This window comes from Aptenodytes patagonicus, chromosome W (assembly GCF_965638725.1).
Source record: "Aptenodytes patagonicus chromosome W, bAptPat1.pri.cur, whole genome shotgun sequence".
Lineage (NCBI taxonomy): Eukaryota > Metazoa > Chordata > Aves > Sphenisciformes > Spheniscidae > Aptenodytes > Aptenodytes patagonicus.
Window position 1 is genome coordinate 21,059,191 of NC_134981.1, and position 26,744 is coordinate 21,085,934.

Here is a 26,744-nt window from a genome sequence, read left to right on the forward strand (position 1 = left end):
AAAGGATAGATTCTGGGGAAAGGCAATAGATACAAAGTAAGAGTGTTTCTAACATCCAGTGTTAGAAACTAGTATGAAAAAAATGTGTCTAGATTCTGTCTTCATAAACATTACATTTATTTAATCCCGATTTTGTCTTTGAAATGCAAAAGACCATTTAAGTTCATGTATTGAGTTAACCTCTGCTCCTCATAAATTTGTACTTCACACACCAACCTCGTAGTTTTCTACCTCTCCATCTTCCATGTCCAACTCAAAACTGAAAGCTGGTCCAACTGCAGGTGGCACTGGAAGCACTGATCTGCCAGAAGAACAAACAACAGTAAGACTCAACATCTTCCTGAAGGAAAGCATGCAAACATATTGCAGAGGTAGAGTTATGTTACTGATCCTTCTTAAATCAACAAATTCTAAGAATCAGTAAAAAGGTTAAATTTGAAATTAAGAATTAAAATTCAAAGTAAAGGAGTCAAAGGAAAGCCACTTTTTGATACTTGCTGTATTGCATTTTTAAATTGCATGTATATTGCTATGACAACTCATACTTACAGTAAGGCTCAGTGTTATTACAGAAATTAATCTCTTGATAGCCTGCATCACAGAGTTAATATTAATATTGAACAGAGTTTCTGGTTTTAAATTTGACTTATTTAAATAGATAGAATATCAACAAAGATAAATAACCCAAGTTCACTTAGCTCCCCAATACAAAAGCATTCAAGCACTCGAATAGAATAGAATAGAATAGAATAGAATAGAATAGAATAGAATAGAATAGAATAGAATAGTTCAGTTGGAAGGGACCTACAAGGATCATCCAGTCCAACTGCCTGACCACTTCAGGGCTGACCAAAACCTAAAGCATGTTATTAAGGGCATTGTCCAAATGCCTCTTAAACACTGACAGGCTTGGGGCATCGACCACCTCTCTAGGAAGCCTGTTCCAGTGTTTGACCGCCCTCTCAGTAAAGAAATGTTTCCTAATGTCAAGTCTGAACCTCCCCTGACACAGCTTTGAGCCGTTCCCACGCGTCCTGTCACTGGATACCAGGGAGAAGAGATCAGCACTTCCCTCTCCACTTCCCCTCCTCAGGAAGCTGTAGAGAGCAATGAGGTAGCCCCTCAGTCTCCTTTTCGATAATACATATAACAAAGATAATGACAATATAGTACTGGGCCAACTTCCACATTGACAGCAGACCCAACTATACATTCCCATATAACATGGATTTGGCCAGAGAAGAACCTCTTCAGATATAAAGGCAAGAGCGTGCCATTTTTCTGTTTTTTTCTCTTAATTTAAAAAAGCATCTCCATCCCAAGGTAGTAATATGGGTCAATGTTTAATGCACAACCATAGAAATAAAAAATCCACAGCACTATAAATGTCATCTAATTAAATTAATCAGGAATGATTGTGACACACTGTCCCTGAGTAGACAGGCAAGCGGCTATAACATCAGAGCAGACTTTATCAGAATGCACAATGAAAAGTTTAACAACTTCACTGAATCATATATCCTGGTGCTATTTTGATGCAAGTCAAACTGCGGAGTCAGAAACTATAGATGTTGTGGCAAAACAACAAATGACGAAGTTAGATTATCTCCCTGTCAATGACACCTTTAAAATAAATCCTCATTTTCTAAGCATTTTGTATTAATTTCAAAGACGGAACCTACAAAGAACAATAAATTCCATGTCACACATCTAAACTACAGCAGACGGGATCTACTTTAAAAGGTTACTGATAATCCCTTAATGTTACTTCTCCCATCCCTTCTCTTCCAGAAATAGTTAATCAGGTGCACAAGTTCAAAAGCTGTAACAGATTATCAGTTCAGAAGAAAGAAATCCCCCAAACCAAAAAACACACCCACACTCAGAAGGCTCCCCTCATTATGTTTCAGTAATTAATTAAGAGTAAATTGATTTGCCTGGGGGTTTTTTGTTTGTTGTTTTTTTTTTGTAAGGACTTTATAGGATCTTTATCCTACATAAGTAGACTTTAGGATGTAACCATGGGTATAACTCATAACTATTATCCAAGAATCAAGTGTAACCATTCTACATTGAACATCTTTAAGGAGATTTCAAGAGAAAGAAGAGGCATAGCAGATACCAAAATTACATTATCATCAAACTGTTCACTTGTACTTGTTTTTTCCTTGCTCATGTATGCTGTTCAAATAGACTGGAAACTTTAAATATAACTACAAGTTTTCTTATTCCTTGGGATTGTCTGAACTGTCTGTACCCTGTGGTAGAGCCCAAACATAAAAAAACATTGAGGGGATCAACTAGCTTACAGAGTTCTTTAGTAGTCTACGAGTACAATGTGCTTTGGACTTACAGCACATATGGTAATAGGTTGGGATGGTACGAGTGTGGTGGTATTGGTTGCTGTGATCGGTATCTACTGCGCCCTGTGAGTCTTCGAGGCATAAAAGGTGGGTAAGGCTGTAAAAAGGAAGAAAAACTTCAATATTTTCTTGTTTTATTTAATAATGAAATTAAGTGAAAAGTGAATGTTGAAATACATATTAAATAAGGCATTATCCAAAAAAATCCAGCCCTGTCCAAGCCAAAAAATACCACCCTTTTCAAACAATTGTTTTCACCAACAAATCTCATCAGTAATATACAATTATACTATCCTGCAGGAAAAAAGTAACAATGCTAAACAGAAACCCTTGCAAGCTAGCTAATAAGCATTTTGTAAAGCTTAGCCTATATACGGGCTGGTTTGGACAGGTAGGGCTTGAATTGGTGAACATGCTGCAAACCAAAAGCTGAGGGCTTTCGACCTGGTGCAATGCGCTGGCTTGTGCAGCTGGTTGGGTAGGAATGAGAGTTTTAAACAACATATATACAGGAGTTCTTTCGCTGGTATAAGCCAAATATCCATTAGGGGGCACTGCCAGGATGCTCCACAGCAAAACCACTTTAAATAAAGAGCGAGGTTTAAAATTAATAAATAAAGAAATCACATTCAGAGTTGAGCTCAATTACATTCACTTTTGGGAGGAGGGGCTGTAGCCTTTCAACTGCATACAGATGTAGTGCCTAAAGAGACATTCAAGTTTACAGCTTCAACACATTCTTTCCATAGGAGAAAAAGACTATTTTCCTGTTTTGATTTGCATGCAAAGCTCTTTAGTTTACTTACATAAGTCCTCAGTATGACTGTTTAAAACATCTTGCACTGTCTACTAAAATGGGAGCAGGTAAAGAATTGTAACTTAGACATAAATTGTATCTTTCTAAAAATACTCAATAGTGAAAAAAAAGTTAGCAGATTTTACAACCAAAATTCACACACCACTACTGAAATGATATTCAGAGGCCTTGAGACATTTACTTTTATGAAAAAAGATCACTCAGATTTTGTTAACATGTTTTCATTCTTCCAAGTTTGAGCCCTCAGACTATATGAAGTAAGTCTAACCATAAAAACCAACCATCCTGACTTTCCACAGCTGCAGCCACTAATGAAATTCAATGGCAAAAATGCCATTTTTCAATAAAATGGTTATAACTTAGAGCAAAGATCAAGAACTTGAACTCAGCATGCATGAGGATGTAGCAATACTTACAACTCCAAATGAAACCTCTTGGTGTAAAGGATCATGGGTTAAGAATTGGATAGGAGCTGAGGAAGTCAATGTTGGTGGATGAGTTGATGGAGGGTAGGTAAAGCTTCCTATAGGAAGATGTTCTCCAAGCAGTTCTACTTCATTCTCTATCCTTTGAAGTGGCTAAAAGAAACACAGGGTTTGTTGTATTAATAGAAAACCATTTTTTTAAATGTATTTTTTAATACCAAAAAACCACAACTCCAATTATATGTTCTGAGGAGTTGTGGAAATTTTATGGAGTTGCACTGGGTATATGTATGTGGCAAGGTTTTGGTAGTGGGGGGGGGCTGCAGGGGTGGCCTCTGTGGGAAGAGGTAAGGGGCTGCCTTGTGCCAGACACAGTTGGTTCCAGCTGGCTCAGCAATGGACCCACTGCAGGCCAAAGCTGAGCCAATCAGCAGTGTTGGTGGTGCCTCTCTGAAAAACTTTTTAAGAAAGGGCAAAAAAAAAGCTGGATGGAGAGTAGGAGGGAACAAAAAAGAGTGAGAAACAGCAGAGGGAACACCAAGGTCACAGAAGGAGGAGGAGGAGGTGCTCCATGGCACCAGAGCAGATATTCCCTGCAGCCCGTGGAGGACCCACTCTGGAACAGAATGATATTTCCCAAAGGAACTGTGGCCCATTGAGAACCCATGCCAGAACAGATTTTCCTGATAGGACTGCAGCCCATGGAAGAACCCACACTAGAGCAGATTTTCCTGATGGACTGCAGCCCATGAAGAACCCACGCTGGAGCAGAGGAAAGGTGTAAAAAGGAAGGTGCAGCAGAGAATGACTGCTATATACTGACCATAACCCCCCACCCCTCCTCCCTCTTGTGCTGCTTGGGCAGGGAGAGGAATCTGGAGGAGAAGAACTACTAGCAGTGGATGAGGACTGAGTCAGGGATTGATTACTTGAGAGAACTTGACCCATACAAGTCCATGGGACCAGATGGACTACATCCAAGGGTGCTGAGAGAACTGGCCGATGTCCTTGCAAGGCTGCTCTCTATCATCTTTAAAAGGTTGTGGAGATCAGGGGGAGATCCCTGACAACTGGAGAAAGGCAAACATTGCATTCATCAACAAAAAAAGGCCAAAAGGACAAACTGGGAAACTACAGGCCAGTTGACCCTACTTCAGTCCCTGGGAAAATCATGGAGTGAGTCCTCTTGGAAGATATTTCTGGGCACGTGGAAGAGGGAACAGTCAGCATGGCTATACCAAGGGAAAATCATGCCGGATCAACCAGATTGTCTAGCATGATAAGGTGACTGGATTTGTGGATGAGGGGAGAGCAGCGGATGTCATTTACCTCAACTTTAGCAAGGCTTTTGACACTATCTATCTCCCACAATATTATTGTAACCAAGTTTGGATGTTACAGTCTGGATGGGTGGACAACCAGATGGATAAAAAAATGTTTGGATGATCAGGCTTAGATCATAGTGGTCATACTCTACCAAGATGCTGGTAACAAGTGGTATACCACAGGGACCTATCCTATTTAACAACATTATCAATCACCTGGAAGAGACAGAGTACTTGCTCATGAAGTCTACAGCTGATATCAAATTGCGGAGAACAGTCCATACACTGGAAGGTAGGGCTGCCATACAGCGGGACATGGACAGGCTGGAGAAATGGGCCAACAGGAACCTTATGATATTCAACAAGGACAAATGCCAAGTCCTGCGTCTGGGAAGGAAGAACCCCTGGCAACAATACAGGCTGGGGAATGGCTGGCTGTGAAGCAGCTCTGCTGAAAAGGCCCTGGGGCCCTCGGTAGACAGCAAGCTGAACATGAGCCAACAGTGTGCCCTGGCAGCAAAGAAGGCTAGCAGTATCTTGGGCTGTATTAACAAACAGTAGCATAGCCAGTAGATCGAGTGAAGTGATTATCCACCTTCTACTCAACAAATGTTAGACCTCATGTAGAATACTACATCCAGTTTTGGGCATCCAAATACAAAATAAAAGACATTTTTAAAGTAGAACAAGCTCAAAGGACGGCCACTAAGATGGTCAGGGGACTGGAGCATTTGTCCTATTAGAAGAGCTTGAGGGAACCGGGCTTTTTCTGCCAGGAGAAGAAAAGGCCTGGGGGAGGGGGGAAGGACACCTAACAGCGGCCTTCCAATACCTGCAGAGATTTGATCAAGAAGATGGAGCCAGGCTCTTTACAGTGGTGCATGGTGGAAGGACAAGAGACAATGGGCACAAGTCAAAACAAAAGAGGTTCCAGCTAAATACAAAGAGAAGCTTTTTCACCATGAGGACAGTCAAGCAGTGGAACAGGAGCCTAGAGAGTTTGTGTAGTCTCCATCCTTGGAGGTTTTCAAGACCCAACTGGAAAAAGCCCTGAGCACCCTCACCTGACCTCATAGCTGATCCTGTTTTGAACAGAAGGTTGAACTAGAGACCTCCTGAGGTGTCTTCCAACCTGAATTATCCTCTGATCCTATGATCCCTTTCATCAGACTGCATATATAAGGCAGCAACTGACTTCCTTAATAGAGACACATTCTCAAACTGAAGAAAATACTTCTACTTCACTACCACAAGGAATAATTGAAGGCACACTGATGTATGAAGAATTAAGAAGTTTCTTACAAAAACATCTCCGCATTTCCCTGTTGTCGTGGTTTAACCCCAGCCGGCAACTAAGCACCACACAGCCACTCACTCACCCTCCCCCTCCCTGGTGGGATGGGGGAGATAATCAGAAGAGCAAAAGCAAGAAAAACTCGTGGGTTGAGATAAGAACAGTTTAATACTTGAAATAATAATAATAATAATAATAATAATAATGATAATAATAATAAATTGCAATGGAAAGTAAAACAACGAGAGAGAGAGAGAGAGAGAGAAAAACAAAACCCGGGGGGGGGGGGGAGGAAGTGATGCAACTGCTCACCACCCACCGACTGATGCCCAGTCAGGCCCTGAGCAGCGATTGCTGCCCCCCTGGCCAACTCCCCCCAGTTTATATACTGAGCATGACGTCATATGGTATGGAATAGCCCTTTGGCCAGTTTGGGTCAGCTGTCCTGGCTGTGCCCCCTCCCAGCTTCTTGTGCACCTCCTCGCTGGCAGAGTATGGGAAGCTGAAAAGTCCTTGACTTAGTATAAACACTGCTTAGCAACAACTAAAACATCAGTGTGTGATCACATTATTCTCATGCTAAATCCAAAACACAGCACTATACCAGCTACTAGGAAGAAAATTAACTCTATCCCAGCCGAAACCAGGACAGTATCCACCCCTTATTCTATACCATCTACGTCATGCCCAGGTCCCACACTTTCCAATACATTTTACTTAATCACCACCGCTTTTCTTGTCTTTTAATATATACACACAGATATCACTCCTTTGGTCTATGGGCCATCCATGTAAAACGTCTGTTGGGTTCAATTAGTCCATGGCTTTGGGTTCCATCTGTCATAATAGTCTTTCAGGGCAGGAGAGATGGTGTGTGGTGTTGGATTGTTGCATGCTGAAGCCAGTTTTGGTCCCATCACCGCTGCACTTTACATGGTTTCATCAAAGTCCATTCTTCATTAATCTGAGTGATTCTTATTGTAATACCATTGATATGGCATGTAACAACTACAGTACTAATGACATACAATATTACGTCGCAATTAACGTCATACAGTTCAAATCATTGGCTATTCTCACCCAAAATCAAATCCCCTTGAGGTACACATCGGACTTCCCCATCCTTCCACATTATCCACCAAGTGCACCCAGGTCCTTGAAAAACAGAAATCCCACGGATGGGTTTGCCTTTGCCCGAGGCAGGAGTAACCCAGACTGTCTTCCCCAGCATATTTCTTATGTGCACTACAGGGACTTTATCCCCTTCTACAGTACGTAAAAGCTCTGACTGGGCAGGGCCAGCTCGATTGGCAGATCCCCTAGTGTTGACTAACCAGGTGGCCTTTGCTAAATGTGTATCCCAATGTTTGAACGTCCCACCACCCATTGCTCTCTGCGTAGTCTTTAACAGTCCATTGTATCGTTCGATTTTCCCATATCAATTCAAAGCTCATTTTGGTCTCATTTTTCAGGAAAACCTTAACTCTACTATTTCACTAATTCACCCTTCTTTTCCCAGTACTGAATTCCACATGCTTCAAAACAGTCAGATATGAAGGTCATCTTGTGGAAGAAAAGGAAAAGGAAAATTGTTTCCTCATTCTGCTGAACAAACTTTAAATAGTCAGCATTTTTAAGGCAATAATTCTTCTAGTAAGACTTGACAGCAAAAAATCAAGCTATCGAACAGAGCTAAAAGTTAACAAGGGAGCCTATTCCTGAAGCTAAATTAGCAATCTAAGTTAAGAAAGAAGCCCCGACATTTTCTGAGGGAAGACATCCTGATTACCAGAGAAAACTATGCAGAACCATTCCCCCATGACTATAATGAAATTATTACAATAGTGCCAACACCTGACATTTAACACAGCAGTATTTGTTACTGCTCAAAACAGTCTGAGCAGTATTTGTTAGTAATACTGAAATTATTTTGTATTTCTGTGTTAATGAAATATTGGTAGAGCTCCAAAGAAACAGGCACAAAGGTGCCTGGCAGAAGATTAGTAAGTGGACATTACTAACCTCTGGCAGAAGATTAGTAAGTAGAAATTACAAAATGTATTTTTTTCCCTCGTGTCCAAAATAGCATCTTCTCTCATGTTTGCATAAGCCCTATTATGAAGGCATTAACTTTTTAGCCAACTTTGTTTAAGTGAAAAGAGTCAATAATTTCCATAAGCAGGGGAGAAAAGAGGTTCCAGTAGGCTGTAGAAGGTTTAAGTAATACTTTTCACACTAGTGGTCACTTTAAATAAACTGTGAATTAATGTGGTAGAAGCATGCAATAGGAATAATGCTTTGTGCTTTCTGGTCTCTCTACAAAGTTTTTTCTCTGAGACCACTGCTGCACTACACTTAGGTCTCTATATTCTCTTTTACTTTCTGCAAAAAACTGTACATGAAGCAAACTTATGTCAGACTGACAGGAGTACAGGCCTCCAGGGAAACGGAGTGGGCAACAGCTGAGGAAATCTTAAGAGAATCAAAAGGAATTTCAAAACTTTTTTTTTTTTTTTCTTCAGACTAAGTCTTGCTCAGGTAGCACTACTACAAAACCCTATTACTTACTCTAAATCAGATCCATTTGTTCTCTCAACCAGAATGTTATTAGAAGGACAAGAGCATTATTTGCTGATCAACCCCCAAATATTTTAGGAGAGGGGATAAGAAGCATTACTTACTGAACGTGACTGCTGTGCTTGGAAGGGAACAAATTGCCCTGGAGGTGGCAGGTGAGACGGGTGATGCGGAGAGAGATGAGGAGGATGCAAAAGGAATGGGTCGTTAGAAATCAGAGGTGGGAACGCTGCATATGGTACTGGTAGATGTTGGACTGAGCACGCCTGAAGCATCTGAAAGAAAATGAACATTTTTACATCTAGAGTGAAAGGAGATTATTAAAAGAAAGCAGTCCACTTACCCTTAGCTTATAAACACAACCCACACAACAATTCATTCAGAAACTCAATGAACAGTGACTCTAGTACAGAACAGGGTCTAAAAGTGTGATGCTACCAGCTTACACTTGCAAGGTGCAAAGGGCCTTTTACTTCAGATGAAGGCAATAGGAGTTGGGGGTGTTCACTCTGCATTATCAGGCACAGACTCCCAAGGGGGGAGCAGGTTTACTTACCATAGTAGCTTCTATTCTTCCCATATATTACATTTACAGACACATGCCAAGAAAACAAGCACTAGTTGGAACTGAAGGACTCCTAAATGTCAGATTGTGCCCTAAACAACTCTGTTGCCTGAAGTTGGGCCCCTTCTCTTCCTTCCCCTCTTGCTGGTACCTGCTGTCCCTTTCTCCTCTGTCCTGGGACTTCGAGGTGATCTGCTGAAAGAAAACGGTGTCCATCTGCCGCAGCTGCAAGGCTGTGGCTGTAACCCAAACAGAAGCACTACAGCCTACCTATGCTGACATCTCCGCCCAAACAGACCTCCCAAGGATCGATATAGCTGTCCAGACCTCAGGCTGCATGGAGCTCCAGTATCTGGAAGTCCCCCTAGCACCTGAAGGCAGCGGTGGATGTCATAGTTGCACAAGTGTGCCCCAGCTGGAAGAACTCTTCAGACAAGTAGCTATGTAACAAGAGGAGCTCAACAGGCAGCGCAGTAACTGGGAATGCAAACAGGAGATTGATGTGTGGTATTGTGCACTGTCCCAGGCTGAGCAACAGGCCTGCCTTAAGGCTGTGCAAGGGGGAAGGTAAGTGGAGTGACTACATCAGTGGACAAGGGAAGAGCTATGGATGTCATCTATCTGGACTTCTGCAGCAGAAAATGAAGTTTTGGGTTTTGTTGACTTTTTTTTAATTGTTCTTCTCACTACCTCTTACATATTAGGGGAGTGAATGTGATTCTAGAGAGACCAGATATATGAGCTGAACAGATATCAAAGGGAAGGTAATCATGGGGGACGGCAAGAAGAGTTTGTCTGGCTTTTGTGGTGGTTTGGTTTTGAGCTTTTCCTTAGTGAAAACTAATCCCAAAATTTTGTAATGTTATGGTGGGCAGAGGGATAATGTTGTATGACTCTTCCTAACGTGTGCAGAAATATTCATTAATGTTATAAAAATTGTTTCAGCGTGTGTATTTCACATATAAAATCCTGTAGCAGCAAAAATGAGTTGCTGTTGGAGATGGAGGTTCCCAGCTCTTATAGATTCAGTTGTCTGGGGCTTTCATTTTTGTTATTTTTAGGCTGACTTGGGGCTTGCCAGTGAGTTTTTGAATGTTTACCTCAGTTCACCTAGATGTTTTTATCTTTTATTTAAAGAAAATAGAGCAATAACAGAAAATGTATTTTTAAGCTCAAATTCTGTGCCTCAGTTCTACATATCTTAATACCACAAACTGATTAGATGAGTATGTAGAATGCAGGTTCAGTCCTTATACATCCAAATAGAGTATCTTACAGTTGTGTTTAAAAAAAAAACCAAACAGCTTGGGAATGATTTAGGAAAAACCCTGCAAAATGCCTTAGCGCCTACTATGTAGGGTATTTATTTTCCTCTCTACCATATTTAAACTGATTTTTCATGGAACTGCATGGATAAGAATGTGGTGATTGAGGAGTAACATTTACCAATGTTTAAAGAACCTTGAGGGAAGAAAACATGACTGCCTTGAAAGAAATGATGGAAGATTTGTAGGCTCTGTCTGTAATAGTGAAGACATAAGGTGCCAGAAGTAACTGTCTTATTAAGTGTTCTGACACTTCAATACAATGTAGAGCTTAACTATTATTGTACTATAAAAAATCTTAGGGCTGTAAATGATAAGGTTGATTTGTGCATTGTTCTAAATTAAATAATTTACCTATGTCAAAGAGCCAGATTTCATTGACTTGTGCTTTGAAACTTGATGAAGTTGTAAACATATTGTTTAGTAATGCTTCCCTAAAGTGGGAGGCATAGGAAATGATTTTATAGAGCTAGTGAAAATTGCAGGCTTTTCCATCAGATGGAAATGTACTCAATATATTTGTTATCAGTAGGTGTCCTGGGTATCTCCAGCAGCTCCTACTGAGATCCTACAGTTCCAAATTGGCTCCCAATGAAGATCAAGTCTGTAATGACTAACACTTGGGCTAAAAAAGAAGTGCTTACATTACAGATGTTCTGGTCCCATCTGGAGAACTCTTCTAATTGATGTTAGACCAGTTCCTTTTGCAATACTTAGATGGTAGGCAATGGACAAAATATTCCCTAGGATGCAGAGGCAGATCTAGAAGGGAATTGCAACTCTTTCCTACACTCAAGCATCAGATCAACTTGGTTCATCACTTGAGACTGACTGTTGCAGAAGCCTGAATCCTGACTTTTTTCATTTTCTCACAGCACTCAAGGACATATGGAGATAAGGCATCCCTCCTATGGAGTAAGTGCCTGAGGTTTAGTGTGGCTTTGCAATCAGCCCTTCTTGTTTAAGGGCAGTTGCTAGTACTGACTCAAAAACAAACAGGAAAACCTCACTTAAAGTGGCAGGGTAGGGTACCTTTCCCAAGAGCATAACCACCTTTGAAGGTGCCAGTGCTTTTTCCCCCTTGAAACAGTCCCCATGGAGCCAGTCCCTGCCATCCTGCAGCAGCAGTTACACTGTTCCTGCAGCAGAGGAGGCTGGGAGGTGTCCCCCCCCCACCTGCCCTTGTTGGGAGGAGCAAACTCTCATTGCCTGTAAAATCTGAGATGCATAAATCTTATTGTGTGTTGCTCTAATCTCGGCCTGGTATTGTTGTAGTCTTACTGAGTAATAGTTAGGTCCTTCTTTGTTGGGATTCCTGCCTGTGGTGTAGCAAGATCTGGGCTGCTGGTTTTGCATGGTGGCTTTTGTTGCCCATGGTGCTTTTGCTTCAGGAAAACACAGTGGGGTGTGGCTTTTAGTCTGTGCTCCTGCTTAGTAGGTGTATTTTTCAGTATAATGTATGCTTTTTTCTGTAAGAGAGGCGAAAAGAAATGGTGTGGAGTTTAAAAAAGAATGTAATTGAGACCTGGATATAAGATCTTTAAGCTTTCTTCTGTGTAGCACAAGCAGCTCTTAATAGTTGCAAGCTTGCCAATGTTCCTGAAGCTGCTCTGTGTTGTATCCATGTAGAAGTTGCACCTTTAAGTTATAAAGTCTTGGATCCATGTCCTGGTATTTGAAGCCTAGTGTCACATTCTGCAAAAGGTTAATTTGATAGTTATAAGTATCTGATTGGCTTTTTCTTTAATTATAGTATGTCCTGTCTTACAGTATCTGCTTTAGCAAGAGGTAAGAACCCTAAGTATTTTAGATATTCCTATTGCACAAATAACTTATGGAAATTCAGTTAATTTTATTTTTAAAGTGGTATCTATGAGAAGACAGTAGTGTTGTATCCATTGATACAAGGAGCTAATACCTATTTTAAAACTATTGTTTAATTGCTTGCTTTCTTCTTTTAATAGAAGTAAAAGTACATACGTGTTTTCTTGAATGCTCTTTCTTTCCTAGTACGTATGTTTGCAATGATAAGTTTCTGGACTTCTGTTAATGTTTGTCAGCATATTTCATTTGATTGCAAATTCTAAAAATCCTCTTTAAGACATATTAGAGAAATTAAGTATAGTTGTGTCTTAAAACGGATTTTTATGTTGAGATATTTTCAGGAAATGCTCATTTTTAACATGTTATCCCCTTATGGCAATTACCTTAACTTGACCAGTAGTAATTTGGTTGGAAATCATGAGAGGGCCCCATAGCGTTTAACATTTCATCTTTGCAACAACCTTTCAGTGGTGGTTTTTGGAGTAAACACTAGTTACTTGAGATTTTTCGCAATAAGTTCTTGGAAGGTATAATAAGATGTCTGACAGCAAAGGACTAAGCATGTAGACTAGGGTGGTCTGTCTTGGTCCTGTTACTTATTTAATTAGTTGTTGCCTGTGTACTTGTTTGAAAGTATTGTTTGTTATGAAAGCTACATTGGTTTCACTTACTAAATGTGTTCTATTTACACTCACCTAAGGGTTTTTGCTGTCTGCTAGCCCAACAGACTGCTTTAACTGCTTTGTAGCACTAACAAGAGTGCAAAATAGGAACTTTTTTTTTTCCCCATCAGTGACATATTGGTGCCTTTATCCCCTATTCCACAGAAAAGGAAAAAAAACGCTCTTTACTGTCCTCCCACTCACAGCTCAGGGCTCTATCTGTGTGGGACAAGAACTTGGTACTAACAGAAAAAAGAGAGGAAGTAGGGGAAGGTCATTAGAGAAGTGTAATAGCAAGGGGGAAGAATAAACCAAGTGGGAAATGAGGTGATTCTTGGAAGTTGATGTTGCTAATCTTCTCTGATCACAAAACATCTATTTGCTTTGATTAAGAAAAATTAAAAATGTGTATGTGAAAAAATAGCATTGAGAAGACTTGAACAGTTGCCGTCATCAAAATAGCATATGGTAAGCAATGGTGATTGTGAGAAGAGAGGTGGTATGTAAACAAAAGGAGTTCATAAGTTTGGATTCTCAAGCTCTTACTTTATTAAACTTTTCTATCTCTCTGACTTACAGAACAGGTTAAACTGGATCTGAGTCTACTTTGTTACCCACAGTTCCCAACAATTTTTTTTGCTTTAATGAAAATATAATAAATAATGAATTAAAGTTGCAAGCTTAATGGTCCTTGTTCTTCACCTGTGGTAAGGTAGGAGCTGCTGTGTTTGTAGTTCTCTTCTTTGGAAAATATGGACCTGAGTGGGATAACTGGCATTGATACCAGTGCCTTTATGATTTATAAAGCTTGTGGATGAGCTCATCTAAATAATTTTTTTTTAAATTATCTTGGCTTATTTATATCATGTCATAAGATGATTTATAAGATTTAAAGTGGCATTGTTGACAAAGTCAATTTAATTTTTCCCCTGCTGTAAGAAAGCCATTCAAGAATTAAATGTATTCTACACAAAATAGTATGACAATAATGTGAAAGTTGTATTATTAGGAGGACGAGTACTTTTCACTTATAATTCTAAAAAAAACCCCTGAATTTGAACATGAAATAATATAGTCAGTTATACTTCAAAATTGTTATACATGTTTGCTCACGGAAAGAGAGTGCATGATAGCGTATGGTACTTTCCCAAAGGATTTGTCACTTAATCGTATTCTGCAAAGAACACTTTTCTCATTCCAGATATAGGGATTTGAAAAGTGGGAGCAAGGGTGAAAACATAATTTGAAGGAGGTTTTTTCCTTTTTTTTTTTCTACCTCCTTCTCTTTTTCTCCTTACTTGTGCTAGTAGAAGGATGGGCCTTGAAGCCAAGGGAAGGGTGTAGACTTGACAAAATACATGCTGAAGTACAACGATCTAAAACCTTACACAGACTAGGAGAGCACAAGTTAACTAGTCTAATAGGGAGTATTTAAATTCTACTCAGCTAAGGGCTGAGCTTGGTCCATAAGTTACCATGATGGCATACCCAGCTCTCTGTTCAGCAGGATGAGTTTTCTACTTTCTGCATTTTGCTCCACTTAAAGTCTGTAGGTTTTTCCCTTCCTAAGTTTCTTGAAAAATAAAAGTAAAGGAAGGTAACTTTATTTGGTGCTCTCAGCTGATTGCTGCTCACTAGAATGTCTAAAACTAGGATTTCTTTTCTTCTTTTTGCAGCAGTGTAATGCTAACAGCAGCATGTCTTTAAAAACATTCATGACTGACTGAAGACAGTGGATGGGAAAGAGGGGGGCAACACCTGTTTATCTCCAGCTTGATATCAATTACTGCAGGATCATGTTGTCTGGATTGAAATGGAACTACCTCTCACTTGGCAGAAGAGCAGTTAACCTGCAGCTGCCTTACCTGGACTCTCACACAGACTTGAGGGTTTTTAGCTGCTGAAAGATTGCCTTGGCTGTGTCTTTAATCTTGATTCCTTTGAACCATTAAAAAGCTTATCTTGAAGTGGGGGCTTTCTCTCTCTTGTTTCTCTGATGTTCCTCATCTACAGTTCTTTGTTTTCATTTAGTGCTTTTCAAACTTTGTTTCCTAGTAGTTCCACCTCCTAGTTCACTTGCAGTAACTTTGTTGCTTCTATTCCTCCCCACCACCTCAGCTCTTGTCAAAAAGTGCTGTGCTTTTTTTTCCTGAATACCACTATGCATGCATCCTTTAGTTTTGTTCCTTAGGGAGTCCTCTAATCTTCATAGTTGTAACTGAATCACTTCCTGTCAATCTTGCAATTCTGTCTCCATTCCTGTAATCATTGGTTTTCCGTTAGTAGTAGGCCAACTTAATAATTATATTATTTCAGCCCCATCCTCTCTCCAGAGCCTTTCATCTTAACACAATGTCTGGCTTGGTCAGCTCCTTGAGTTTTTGATAGAACCCTCTCCATGTTTTTTCATGCTGCAGTAAGAATGAACTATTATATAAGAGGGAATGAAAGCACAGATAACAATTTGTAATGCTGCTGAAAAGAGAGAACACCTAGGAGACTTCAGTAAAGCTTTGAGATGGTTGTCTCTCTAGGCAAATAAAGAAAAATAAATTTTTTTTTTCTTCCTCACTGGTTATTTCTTCAGAGGCTTCAACTATGTTTGGATTGTTCTGAATGAAGGCTGCTGTGTGCTGAATGTTTTTGATGAGCTGGTGTTCTGCATCAGAGTGGGGGGAGAAAGGATGGTGTAGGGTTCTCTGGATCCCTAAGGAAGGCCGAACAATAAATGGCATAATAAAATAGCTGTTTTAATATTATAATATAAGAAGAGGAATATAGATAGCAAGTAAATCTTACGTCCCTTCAGATGCTGGGAACCTCGCTTTTCTGCAGCACTGGATGGACCCCAGATGGATTTCCCCATGGCATGCTGCACAGATCCCATCTGTGGAGAGGGTCTTCCTCCCTCCCATACCGTGGCGCCTTTTATTTTGTGTAACAAGCAGAATCATATCTTCTGACAGGTTGGAATGTTTTCTCTGTCATAACATCCACCAGTGTGCAGCACAGGCCAGCATGGGACATTCCAGCAGATTCCCTTACAGCAGCTACTCGTGCCAACATACAGGCTTCTCAAGTCCTAAGTACAAGGCCCAATAGAGCAGACATGGCCTGCTCAAGATGACTAGCTTCTCGATTACAGTATCTTCTTCAAGACTCCCAATACAGCTGGTTCCATTTCAGTGCTTCTTATTCCTTCAAAAATTGGTCAGTCTGTTGCAAGCACAGATTGACAACTGTTTGGACGTTAAGTACTCTAGTAGGTTTTTAGTTTGCTATGCTGCATGTGTAAAAACTTGTTGGTTAAAAAAATCTGATATGAAGCTTTAGTATATGATTGTTTTCAACTAGTGTGCCTAGTATAATGTATTGCACTCAAAATTATTACTGAAGGGTATACATTTTTTTTTCAAAAATGAAGTAAAAGTCTAATTGACATAAAATATGCTTGATAGATAGCCTTTGTGTAAAATAAGGATATGTTTTAGAGTTTGAGGTGTCTTACTGTGGGATTTTCCATATGTCTAGGGAAGTAGAGCAGTTGGAGTGGTAAAAGAGCAAAAGCAGCTGTTTGATTTAAATGGTCCTGTGGAAGGAACTTGCCAAGACAAGTGGCAAAGTTTCAAGTGTTTGAGTATGTGGATATGAGAGAAATCGATAGATGTGGACATGGAGAACCTGGCAAGACTGCTATACATTTGTTCTGTGGAGTGTGGTTGGGGGAGGGGGGGGGGGTATCATTCTCAACTGTCTACCGAGCCAAGGATGGAGTTTACCTGGGAAGCTTCTCCTTCTTTATCCTCTGCATCCTTATTGAGTCTGAGAACTACCAAAAAATGCTCTTCTTGAGACCCAAACACAAAATTCAGGTACAGAGGTTGTTCTTTATCTCCGTTTTCAATAACTAATGGTTCTGTGTGTGGTTAAAAGCAAAAAATTGAACTGTAATAGCTGTAGTTAATGTAAACAACTTTCTTTTTTTCTAGGATCTTCGGAAGAGGGTTAGTCTAACCAGGATAGAACAGTCTTGGGTACTATACAAAGCACAAATCTCTGAGTATCTTGTGCACTTTAAATTGTTATGCGGGGGTGGGGGGGTGGGTGTCGAGCAGTGGATGTTGTTTATTGACTTTAGCAAGGCTTTTGACTTTGTCTCTGATAACATCCTCATAGACAAACTGATGAAGTACAGGCTAGATATATGGACAGTGAGGTGGACTGAAATCTGGCTGAACTGCCAGGATCAAAGGGTTATGATCAATGGCACAAAATCCAGTTGGAAGCCAGTCGCTAGTTATATAACCGAGTTGATACAGGGGGCAATAGTGTTTAATCTCTTAAAAAAGAAAACAACTGGGAGGAGTGGTTGATGCACCAGATGGGCAGACAGGAACTTAATGAAATTCAGCAAAGGGAGATGCCAAGTCCTTCACCTGGGCAGGAATAAGCCCGTGCACTAGTAGAGGCTGGGGGCTGACTGGCTGGAAAGTGGCTTTGAAGCAAAGGACCTAGGGGTCCTGGTGGACAGCAAGTTGAACGTGAGCCAGCAATGTGCCCTTGTGGCAAAGAAGACCAGCAGCATCCTTGGCTACATTAGGAAGAGCATTGCCAGCAGTCCGAGGGGAGGTGATCCTTCCCTTCTACTCAGCACTGGTGATGCCACACCTGGAGTGCTGTGTCCAGTTCTGGGCTTCCCAGTACAAGAGAGATATGGACATACTGGAGAGAGTCCAGCAAAGGACCACAAAGATGATTAGGGGACTGGAACATCTTTCATATGAGGAAAAGCTGAGAGAGCTGGGACTGTTTAGCCTAGAAAAGAGGGGACTCAGGGAGGATCTTATCAATATGTATAAATACCTGATGGGAGGGGGTAAAAAAGATGGAGCCAGAATCTTCTCAGTGGCACCCAGTGATAGGACAAGAGGCAATGGGCACAATCATATACCACACTTCATAGGGTACATCTTATTTTACAACATAGGTTGTGTTTCTTTTAATAAGAATTCAAATGTTCATTTTTGACTATTTAATTCATAGAAATGAATAAGTAACCCAACACATCTGAAGCAATATGATGCATATAAATTGGCTATGGAATGTCAAACAATTGAATATTGTTAAAATGAAGTTGTTGTGGGTTAGCTTCCATTTTTTAAGTTGGTGTCATTCCCCCCCCTCCCTTTTCTCCCATCTTTCCCAAACTCCATTGTTTTGGAAGCATTCTAACAGACTTGCCTGTTCTGCCTCTCATAGGATAGAAATGCAGAGTGTTCACATTGTGGGTTTGTGGTTTGGTGTGTGTGTTTTGGTGTTTTAGTTTTTTGTTTTGTTTTGATTTTTTTGTTTTGTTTTGATTTTTGTTTGTTTGTTTTGTTTACACAAAGAAGAGAGGCCAAGAGTGCAGGTGTATTGGGTTTATGTAGCAAGGTTTTGGTAGCGGGGGGGGATGGGGGGGGGCTACAGGGGTGGCCTCTGTGAGAAGAGGCTAGGGTTGCCCCCATGTCAGACAGAGCCAGTTCCAGTTGGCTCCAAAATGGACCCGCCACTGGCCAAAGCTGAGCCAATCAGTGAAGCTGGTGGTGTCTCGGTGAAAACATATTTAATAAAGGGCAAAAAATGCTGTGCAGCAGCTGTGAGAGAGAGGAGTGAGGAAAAAATGTGAGACAGACACAGCAGTATGAACACCGAGGTCAGTGAAGAAGGAGGGGGAGGAGGTGCTCCAGGTGCTGGAGCAGAGATTCCCCTGCAGCCCATGGAAGAGACCATGGCGAAGCAGATATCCCCACTGTAGCCCATGGAGAGCCCATGCTGGAGCTGTTCGTGAAGGACCATGTCCTGTGGGAGGGACCTGTACTGGAGCAGGGGTGTGAGGAGGAAGGAGTGGCAGAGAGGAACTGTTATTAACTGACTGCAAGCCCCCATTCCACATCCCTGCCCTGTGCCACTCAGGATGCGGGGGAGAAGATAGAGCAGTTTGGAATGAAGGAGTGAAGTTGAGCCTGGGAAAGGGGTGGGGGGAAGATGTTGTTTTAATTTTGTCTTTGTTTCTCACTATCCAAATCTATTTTAATTGGCAATAAATTAATCTTCCCCAAGTTGAGTCTGTTTTGCTTGTGACAGTAATTGGTAAGTGATCTCCCTGTCTTTATCTTGACCCGTGAGGTTTTTCATCTTAATTTCTTCCCATGTCCTGTTGAGGAGGGGGAGTGAGAGAGCAGCTGGGTAGGTGTCTGGCAGCCAGCCAAGGTTAACCCACCATATCAGGTTTTCCTCTGAAATAGTATTTTCACTAAAGTAGTAGAAATGGGCAGTGCCATTCTAGGATTTATTTGTCTGTCTCCCTGAAATATACATCCTAGTTTGAAGGTACATGTTGCTTTCAGTAATACTTGGCAGTTTCAGGAGTGGTATCTGTTCTTCTGTACTGTCTTCTAAGACATACCTAGCATTCGGTGGGGAGAAACAACTGCTCAGGGAAGTACTCACCATCTTAAGAGTAACTGCTAGAATTCTACACAAAAATACTCCAAGTTGCTCTCTGCTCCAAACTTTTAAGTTCTTTCACAGGCAAATGCTCCTAGAAACTTATTACTTTACATGCAGAGAAGACTTATTTACAAGCTTCCTTTGTGCTATCTCACAATCCTTTTTTACCTACACTAATGATTGGCTTGTTTTGGCCTTCCTTACAGGTATCCAGAGTTTAAGGCAGCTCTCAGAGTTGGAGAGGTTAATTTTTTCTATGTCAAATTTTCAGTAGCCCAAGTTCAAACTGTCTTCATGTTCCTTCATTGAGAAATCCTGTTTCTGTGCCCAGACAGCCAGATTTCCAAGACTTATCTTTCAAATCTGAACTCAAGGCTTGACTCTGGGAGAGAGGGTAGGGTGTAATTCTGAATATCGATAGTGTTGTTCTTAACGACCTGCCAGTTCTCTAGAGTTCCTTTGCCCTTTGGAGCTGCCTTCCATGGGATCCCACCAGGCCAGGATCTGTACTTTGTGGCTTGGCTTCCTCACACCCCTCAGGATCTTGAGCTCTGCTATTTCATGGTCACTGCAGCCAAGGCTACCATTGATTATCATGTCCCCAACCAGTTCTTCCTAGCTGGTGAATAGCAGATCCAGCTGTGCATCACTTCATTCATCATCAACTTCATTCTTATTTGATGGTTTGTAGCAAGCTCCCAAACTCCCACCACAGTATCACCCTTACTGGTGTGTCCTCTGATCCTGACTCATAAGCTCTCACAGGGACTGTCATCAGTCCTACAGAAGAGCTCCATACATTCAAGCTGTTAGTTCAGATACAGGGCACCACCCCTTGCCCCCAAACACACGTGTATGCACACACACGTGCTTGTCTGCCCTGCCTGCAGTGTGTTTTTTGTTCTGGTTTTTTTGGGTTGGTTTTTTTTTTTTTTTTGAAGAGTTTATATCCACCACTGCGGCACTCCAGTTGTACAAGCTGTCCCACCATGTCTTCCATTCCAATGAGCTCCTGGCAAGCAATAAACCTCCATAGACAATAACTCAGTTTGGCAGATGGGAGCCTCCATCTCTTGAAGGAGGGAGTCTCCCACCACTACCACCTGTTGCTTCCTCTTGGTGCTGATTTGTGGTTCAGGCTTGGCTGGATCTGATGCCTCCTCAGACATGGATTTCTCTCCCTTGTCTTCTACCAGGGCACTGAACTTATTGCTCTGTTGCAGATGTGTGGGTAGAGACGGAACAGTCTTCCTGTTGCCAGAAGTCACAAGCCTGCAGCCTTCCCCATCGCAGAATCATAGAATGGTTTGGGTTGGAAGGGACCTTCAAAGATCATCTGGTCCAAGCCCCCTGCCATGGGCAGGGACACCTTCCACTAGACCAGGTTGCTCAAAGCCCCATCCAACCTGGCCTTGAACATTTCCAGGGATGGGGCATCCACAACTTCTCTGGGCAACCTGTTCCAGTGTCTCACCACCCTCATCATAAAAAAATTTCTTCCTTATGTACAATTTAAATCTACCCTCTTTCAATTTAAAACCATTGCCCCTTGTCCTGTCACTACAGGCCCTGGCAAAAAGTCTTTCCATCTTTCTTTTAAGTCCCCTGCTGAGCAGCACTGGTGGATGGGGGGTTACGATAAGTACATAACAATTCCTCTCTGCTGATCCTTCCTCCTCACACTTTTCTTCTGCTCCAGTGTAGATCCTTCCATGGGCTGCAGTCCTTCAGGAAAAAAACTTGCTCCAGCGAGGTTCCGTCTGAACATTAGGAAACACTTTTTTACTGTGAGGGTGACTGAGCACTCTGGTTACCGAGAGAGGTTGTGGAGTCTCCCTCCTTGGAGATATTAAAAAACTGTCTGGACATGGTTCTGGGCAACTGGTTCTAGGTGGCCCTGCTTGAGCAGGGGGGTTGGACTAGATGACCTCCAGAGGTCCCTTCCAACCTCAACCATTCTGTGAAAAACAAACAAGATATGAAAATTTGGCATTCCCCCAGGTATTACATGGTTCTTTTCTTTTGATATTTCACCTTTTTCTCCTGCCTAATCATTACTAGGGTTAGTAATGGTAACTGCCTGAGTCAGGGTTTAGTAGGGGAAAAAACTCCAGTTTGTGGCATGTAACTTTAAAATACGGGTCTGAAAAGAGGTGAAATGTAGTCAGAAAGACTGTAAAGTCAAGAGGGGAAAATACTTTTTTCTTCTCATATGTTGATACAGCTTAAGGATTAGAAAAAGAGTGTGCTTATACAGGTGTGAGCTGAAAAGAAAGCAAGAAAACAAGTTACCTGTCAAGCAGCAAGAGAAATAGGCTTCTGTCTATAATCACTGAAAAGTCATGGAGATCAGGGGATGTCCCTGATGACTGGAAGAGGGCAAATGTCACACCCATCTACAAGAAGGGCCCAAAAGAGGACCCAGGAAACTACAGGCCCATTAGGCTTACTTCAGTCCCTGGGAAAGTAATGGAACGAGTCCTCCTAGAAACTATTACAATCCAAATGAAGCAGGTGATTGGGAAAAGCCAGTATGGATTTAACAAAGGCAAATCATGCCAGACTAACCTCATCACCTTCTACAACAAAATAACTTAATTCTGTCGACATGAGGAGAGCAGAGCAGTGGATATTGTTTACCTGGACTTCAGCAAAGCATTCGACACTGTTTCTTACAGCCTTCTCCTGGACAAACTGGCAAGATACAGATTGGATGGGTGGTCTGTGAGATGGGTAGGAAATTGGTAACAGGCTGCACTCAGAGGGTGGTTATCAATGGTTTTTACTCAGGCTGGCAGCTTGTCACAAGTGAGGTCCCCCAGGGATCGATACTGGGCCTCACGCTGTTCAACATCTTCATAAATGATCTGGATGATGGGATTGAAAGCACCCTCACCAAGTTTGCTGATGACACCAAACTGGGTGGTGAGGTGGACACGTCAGAAGGGAGAGACATCTTACAGAGAGACCTGGATAGGCTGGAAGAGTGGGCTAGCAAGAACAGTATGAAGTTTAGCAAAGACAAGTGCAAGGTCCTGCACCTGGGACGACATAACCAAAGAGCCCAGTACAGGCTAGGATCTGTGTGACTGGGGAGCAGCCTTGCTGAAAGGAACCTGGTGGGCAAGAAGCTGAACATGAGTCAGCAGTGTGCCGCTGCAGAAAATCGGATCCTGGGCTGCATCCGCAGGGGCATTACTAGCAGAGATAGAGATGTGATCATCCCACTCTACTCAGCGCTTGTCAGGCCGCACCTGGAGTACTGTGTCCAGTTCTGGTTCTCACAATTCAAGAAAGACGCAGAGAGACTGGAGTAGGTCCAAAGGAGGCCTGCAAAGATGATCAAAGGGCTGGAGAACCTGCCCTATGAGGAAAGACTGAAGGATTTGGGTCTTTTCTCCCTGGAGAAGAAAAGGCTCAGGGGGGACCTCATCACAGTATTCTAGTACTTAAAGGGCAGCTACAAAGAGGACGGAGGGTCTCTCGTCACAAGGAGACACATGGAGAAGATAAGGGGCAATGGGTGCAAGTTGCACCGGGAGAGGTTTCATCTTGATTTAGGAAAGACATTTTTTACAGTGAGAACAATCAATCACTGAAACAACCTCCCCAGGGGATGTGGTAGAGTCCCCCATTGCTGGAGGCTTTCAAGATGTGATTGGACAGGGTGCTAGATAATCTCATCTAGGCTCCCTTTCCCACAAAAGGTTGGACCAGATGATCTTCTGAGGTCCCTTCAAACCTTGGCTGTTCTATGATTCTATGAAATATTCTACTCAACCGATCGTGTTCAGAAAGTGGAAATCAAACTCCTTTAAAGCTAAAAACCATAAGAGGGTCAATAAAATAGGAAGAAAAAGAATATTTGGTAGACTGAGGAAAATTGTGAGGAATGAATAAGTGTAGAGAGGCTTTAAAACATGATAGTCTTTAAATGTATGTGAAGCAAAAGGCTTCTAACAGGGTTAGAGGGGGCAGTTCAGGAAGACAGTTATTGTAGAGAAGCTCAGTTTTCTCTGTATTGGCAAATGACTGCAAATATTTGGTTTCTTAAACTCATCACATCTCTTAACTGAAATTATTATGGTGAAGAAGAAGAGAGGTCTAGCTAACCATTTTAAGCAGGGACAAGCAGTGAAAAGGAGAGGTAACTATTTCTGTTCAGGACCAAATGTAAACTTGGAGGTGAATGTTTTCATATCACTAACACTGACAACTCTAGGAGCTACCTAGTCCCAGTAGAACTTCAGTAAAATACACAAACTTAAACCAAGTTTTTCATGGTGGTTGTTTTTGATCACATTGTCTTTACCTGTTAATTACTATTACTGCACTAACAAGTTAAAAGATGAGGCACCTCTGTGCAGGGATAGCAGAGCTGATTTGTACTCCAGACATTTTAAAATGTTTTTTCAGCTATGTAAGCATGCACCTGGTAGGAATGGAGTGCATATGCTGAACTAGAGCTCTATATGGCATCTATTTACTGGCAAATATGGATCCCATTGGATCACTCATTTATGTGTTTATATCCTAAATCTGTATCGGGGGGGGGGTAGTGCCTGTGTTGAATATTATAACAAAACCTCTTTCTCCTGAAGTAAATGTTTACTCCTTTTTCTGATATAATTTCTATGGTTGCCTTAGCATTAGTATTTAAAATATCTTGATGTTGCTAAAAATGCTTTATTAAAAATGCTCAGGTGGGCAATTAAGTGTTTGCATTATGAAGGCAGTAGGTTCTACAACTAATTATAGTTGTTGAACTTTATGGTGTTTTGATCTAGTCTGTTAAGTCTCCCTCTCTAATGCTAGCTGAAGTAAGTAATATTGGAGTTTCAATATGGGAAACGAATCACTCAGCTGAGGTTTTTTTTGTCTACATTGGCACAGACTGAAGATAGTTCAAGTCCCAAGAGACAACGCCTTTCTCATTCAGTCTTTGACTATACGGCGGCATCACCAACTGCATCACCGCCAGTGCGACCATGGGAGATGGCATCAAATAGGCAGCCTCCTTTGGCTCGGTCCAACCAACATCACTTCTCTGGGGAACGCTGCAGCACACCTGCACGAAGTAGGAGGAGGTAAGTAAGCTATTTAGGTTAGGGGCCAGTTTCTTATTCTCTCTATTGTCAACTCAGGGGAAGCCTATTTCAGGCAACACTGAATAGTATTTATTATATAATAAATATTCTAATCCTTCTTTTGACTTTTTTTTTACTAAATTATAATAAGTGCAACAGAAAAATCTGTATTGAAAGTAATTTAAGTTCTTGCATCTTCCAATAATTTGTAAGAGTAGAGAGAAATTGGAGAAGAGAATGCTTATAAACATTTTTTGTTATGAGCTGGCTTCTTTCTCTCATTCTGTACTGGAGAAATAAGCATTTAAAAAAATGGGAAGGGGAGAATTGTGGTGACTAGCTGCCAGGTGCCCACCAAGCCGCTCTATCACTCCACTTCCTCAATAGGACAGGGGGAGAAAAGTATGACTAAAGCTCATGGGTCGAGATGAGGACAGGGAGATCACTCAGCAATTACAGTCACGGGCAAAACAAATTCAACTTGCAGAAATTAATTTAATTTGTTACCAATTAAACAGAGTAGGATAATGAGATATAAGAACAAATCTGAAAATACCCTCCCCCCACCTCTCCCTCCTTCTCAGGCTCAACTTCACTCCTGACTCTTCTACCTCCTCCCCCTGAGCAGCACAGGGATATGGGGAATAGGGGTTGTGGTCAGTTCATAACGCTTCGTGTCTGACGCTCCTTCCTCCTCACGTTCTTCCTCTGCTCCAGCATGGGATCCCTCCCATGGGAGACAGTCCTTCATGAACTTCTCCAACGTGGGTTCCTTCCACAGGCTGCAGTTCTTCATGAACTGCTCCAGCATGGGTCTTTATCATGGGGTCACAGGTCCTGCCAGAAAACCTGCTCCTGCATGGGCTCCTCTCCACGGGGTCACAGGTCCTGTCAGGAGTCTGCTCCAGCACGGGCTCTCCGCAGGATCACAGCCTCCTTCGGGTGCATTCACCTGCTCCGGCGTGGGATCCTTCACGGGCTGCAGGGTGGATATCTGCTCCACTGTGGACCTCCATGGGCTGCAGGGGGACAACCTGCGTCACCATGGTCTTCACCATGGGCTGCAGGGGAATCTTTGCTCTGGCGCCTGGAGCACCTCCTCCCCCTCCTTCTTCACTAACCTTGGTGTCTGCAGGGTTGTTTCTCTCACATTTTCTCACTCATCTCTCCCAGCTGCTGTTGCGCAGCATTTTTTACCCCTTCTTAAATATGTTATCACAGAGGCGCTACCAACATTGCTGATTGGCTCAGCTTTGGCCAGCCTTGGAGCTGGCTAGAACTGGCTCTGTCCGATATGGGGGTAGCTTCTGGCATCTTCTCACAGAAGCCACCCCTGTAGCCCCCCTGCTACCAAAACCTTGCCACATAAAGCCAATACAGGAATAAAACCCTATTTATTGTCAGGGTGCTATTAAAAGCAATAAGTTCCATATGTAGTGTCATATATGTTCACTGCACTCGCAACTCAGTCCTTGTCTTGCAAACAGCAAAGGTGAGGAAGACCTGACTGGAGGATACCATAGCATCATGTGGTTGCTGAGGTGGTTGGTTTGCATATTATAAAGATTACATTTTTGTTCTGTTTTTTAGAGTGTAGCTCATAAGACTCTTTGAGGCAGAGCTTTTGGAATAAGCTTCCTTAGTCATGGAAGAGTAGAGTTTTAGATGGCTACATTGAACTGATGTCTGGATAAGAGTGTATAGGAAAGCATAAAAATAAAGATGACCTTTACTCTACTATTTAGTTATCCAAACCAAAAGCTTTCAATTCCTCTCCCCCCCTGCTCTGCAATGTCTCAGAAATGCGTCCAAGTCATCTAATAAAAGTTTAAAGCTCACTGACCTCTGTTTACATCGCAGAAACACTATAGCTTGATTTCTACTAAAATGGAAGTATCTGTCGATTTTCATGACTGTAAAATGTTAGGTGAGGTTGAAAAAACATAATTGCTTCTCCTCTGACTTCATAGATAAAATTTGTCAACCGT

At 41.8% G+C, this 26,744-nt stretch overlaps 1 protein-coding gene and 1 long non-coding RNA gene across 2 annotated transcripts in view; one reads left to right on the top strand and one right to left on the bottom strand.

The window, feature by feature from the left end:
- The window catches only part of LOC143171863 (E3 ubiquitin-protein ligase RNF38-like), a 207,014-nt gene that overhangs the window by 120,095 nt on the left and 60,175 nt on the right, over window positions 1-26,744 (top strand). The window contains exon 3 of the mRNA XM_076360971.1: window positions 24,563-24,756. Coding sequence (XP_076217086.1) covers window positions 24,563-24,756 — 194 coding nt within the window. The remainder of the gene's footprint in view (window positions 1-24,562; window positions 24,757-26,744) is intronic.
- LOC143172106 (uncharacterized) lies at window positions 2,362-9,056 on the bottom strand. The gene is made up of 3 exons (XR_012997293.1): window positions 8,906-9,056; window positions 3,597-3,758; window positions 2,362-2,460 (listed from the first exon to the last, which is right to left on the bottom strand). It is a non-coding gene; the product is annotated as an uncharacterized LOC143172106 (long non-coding RNA).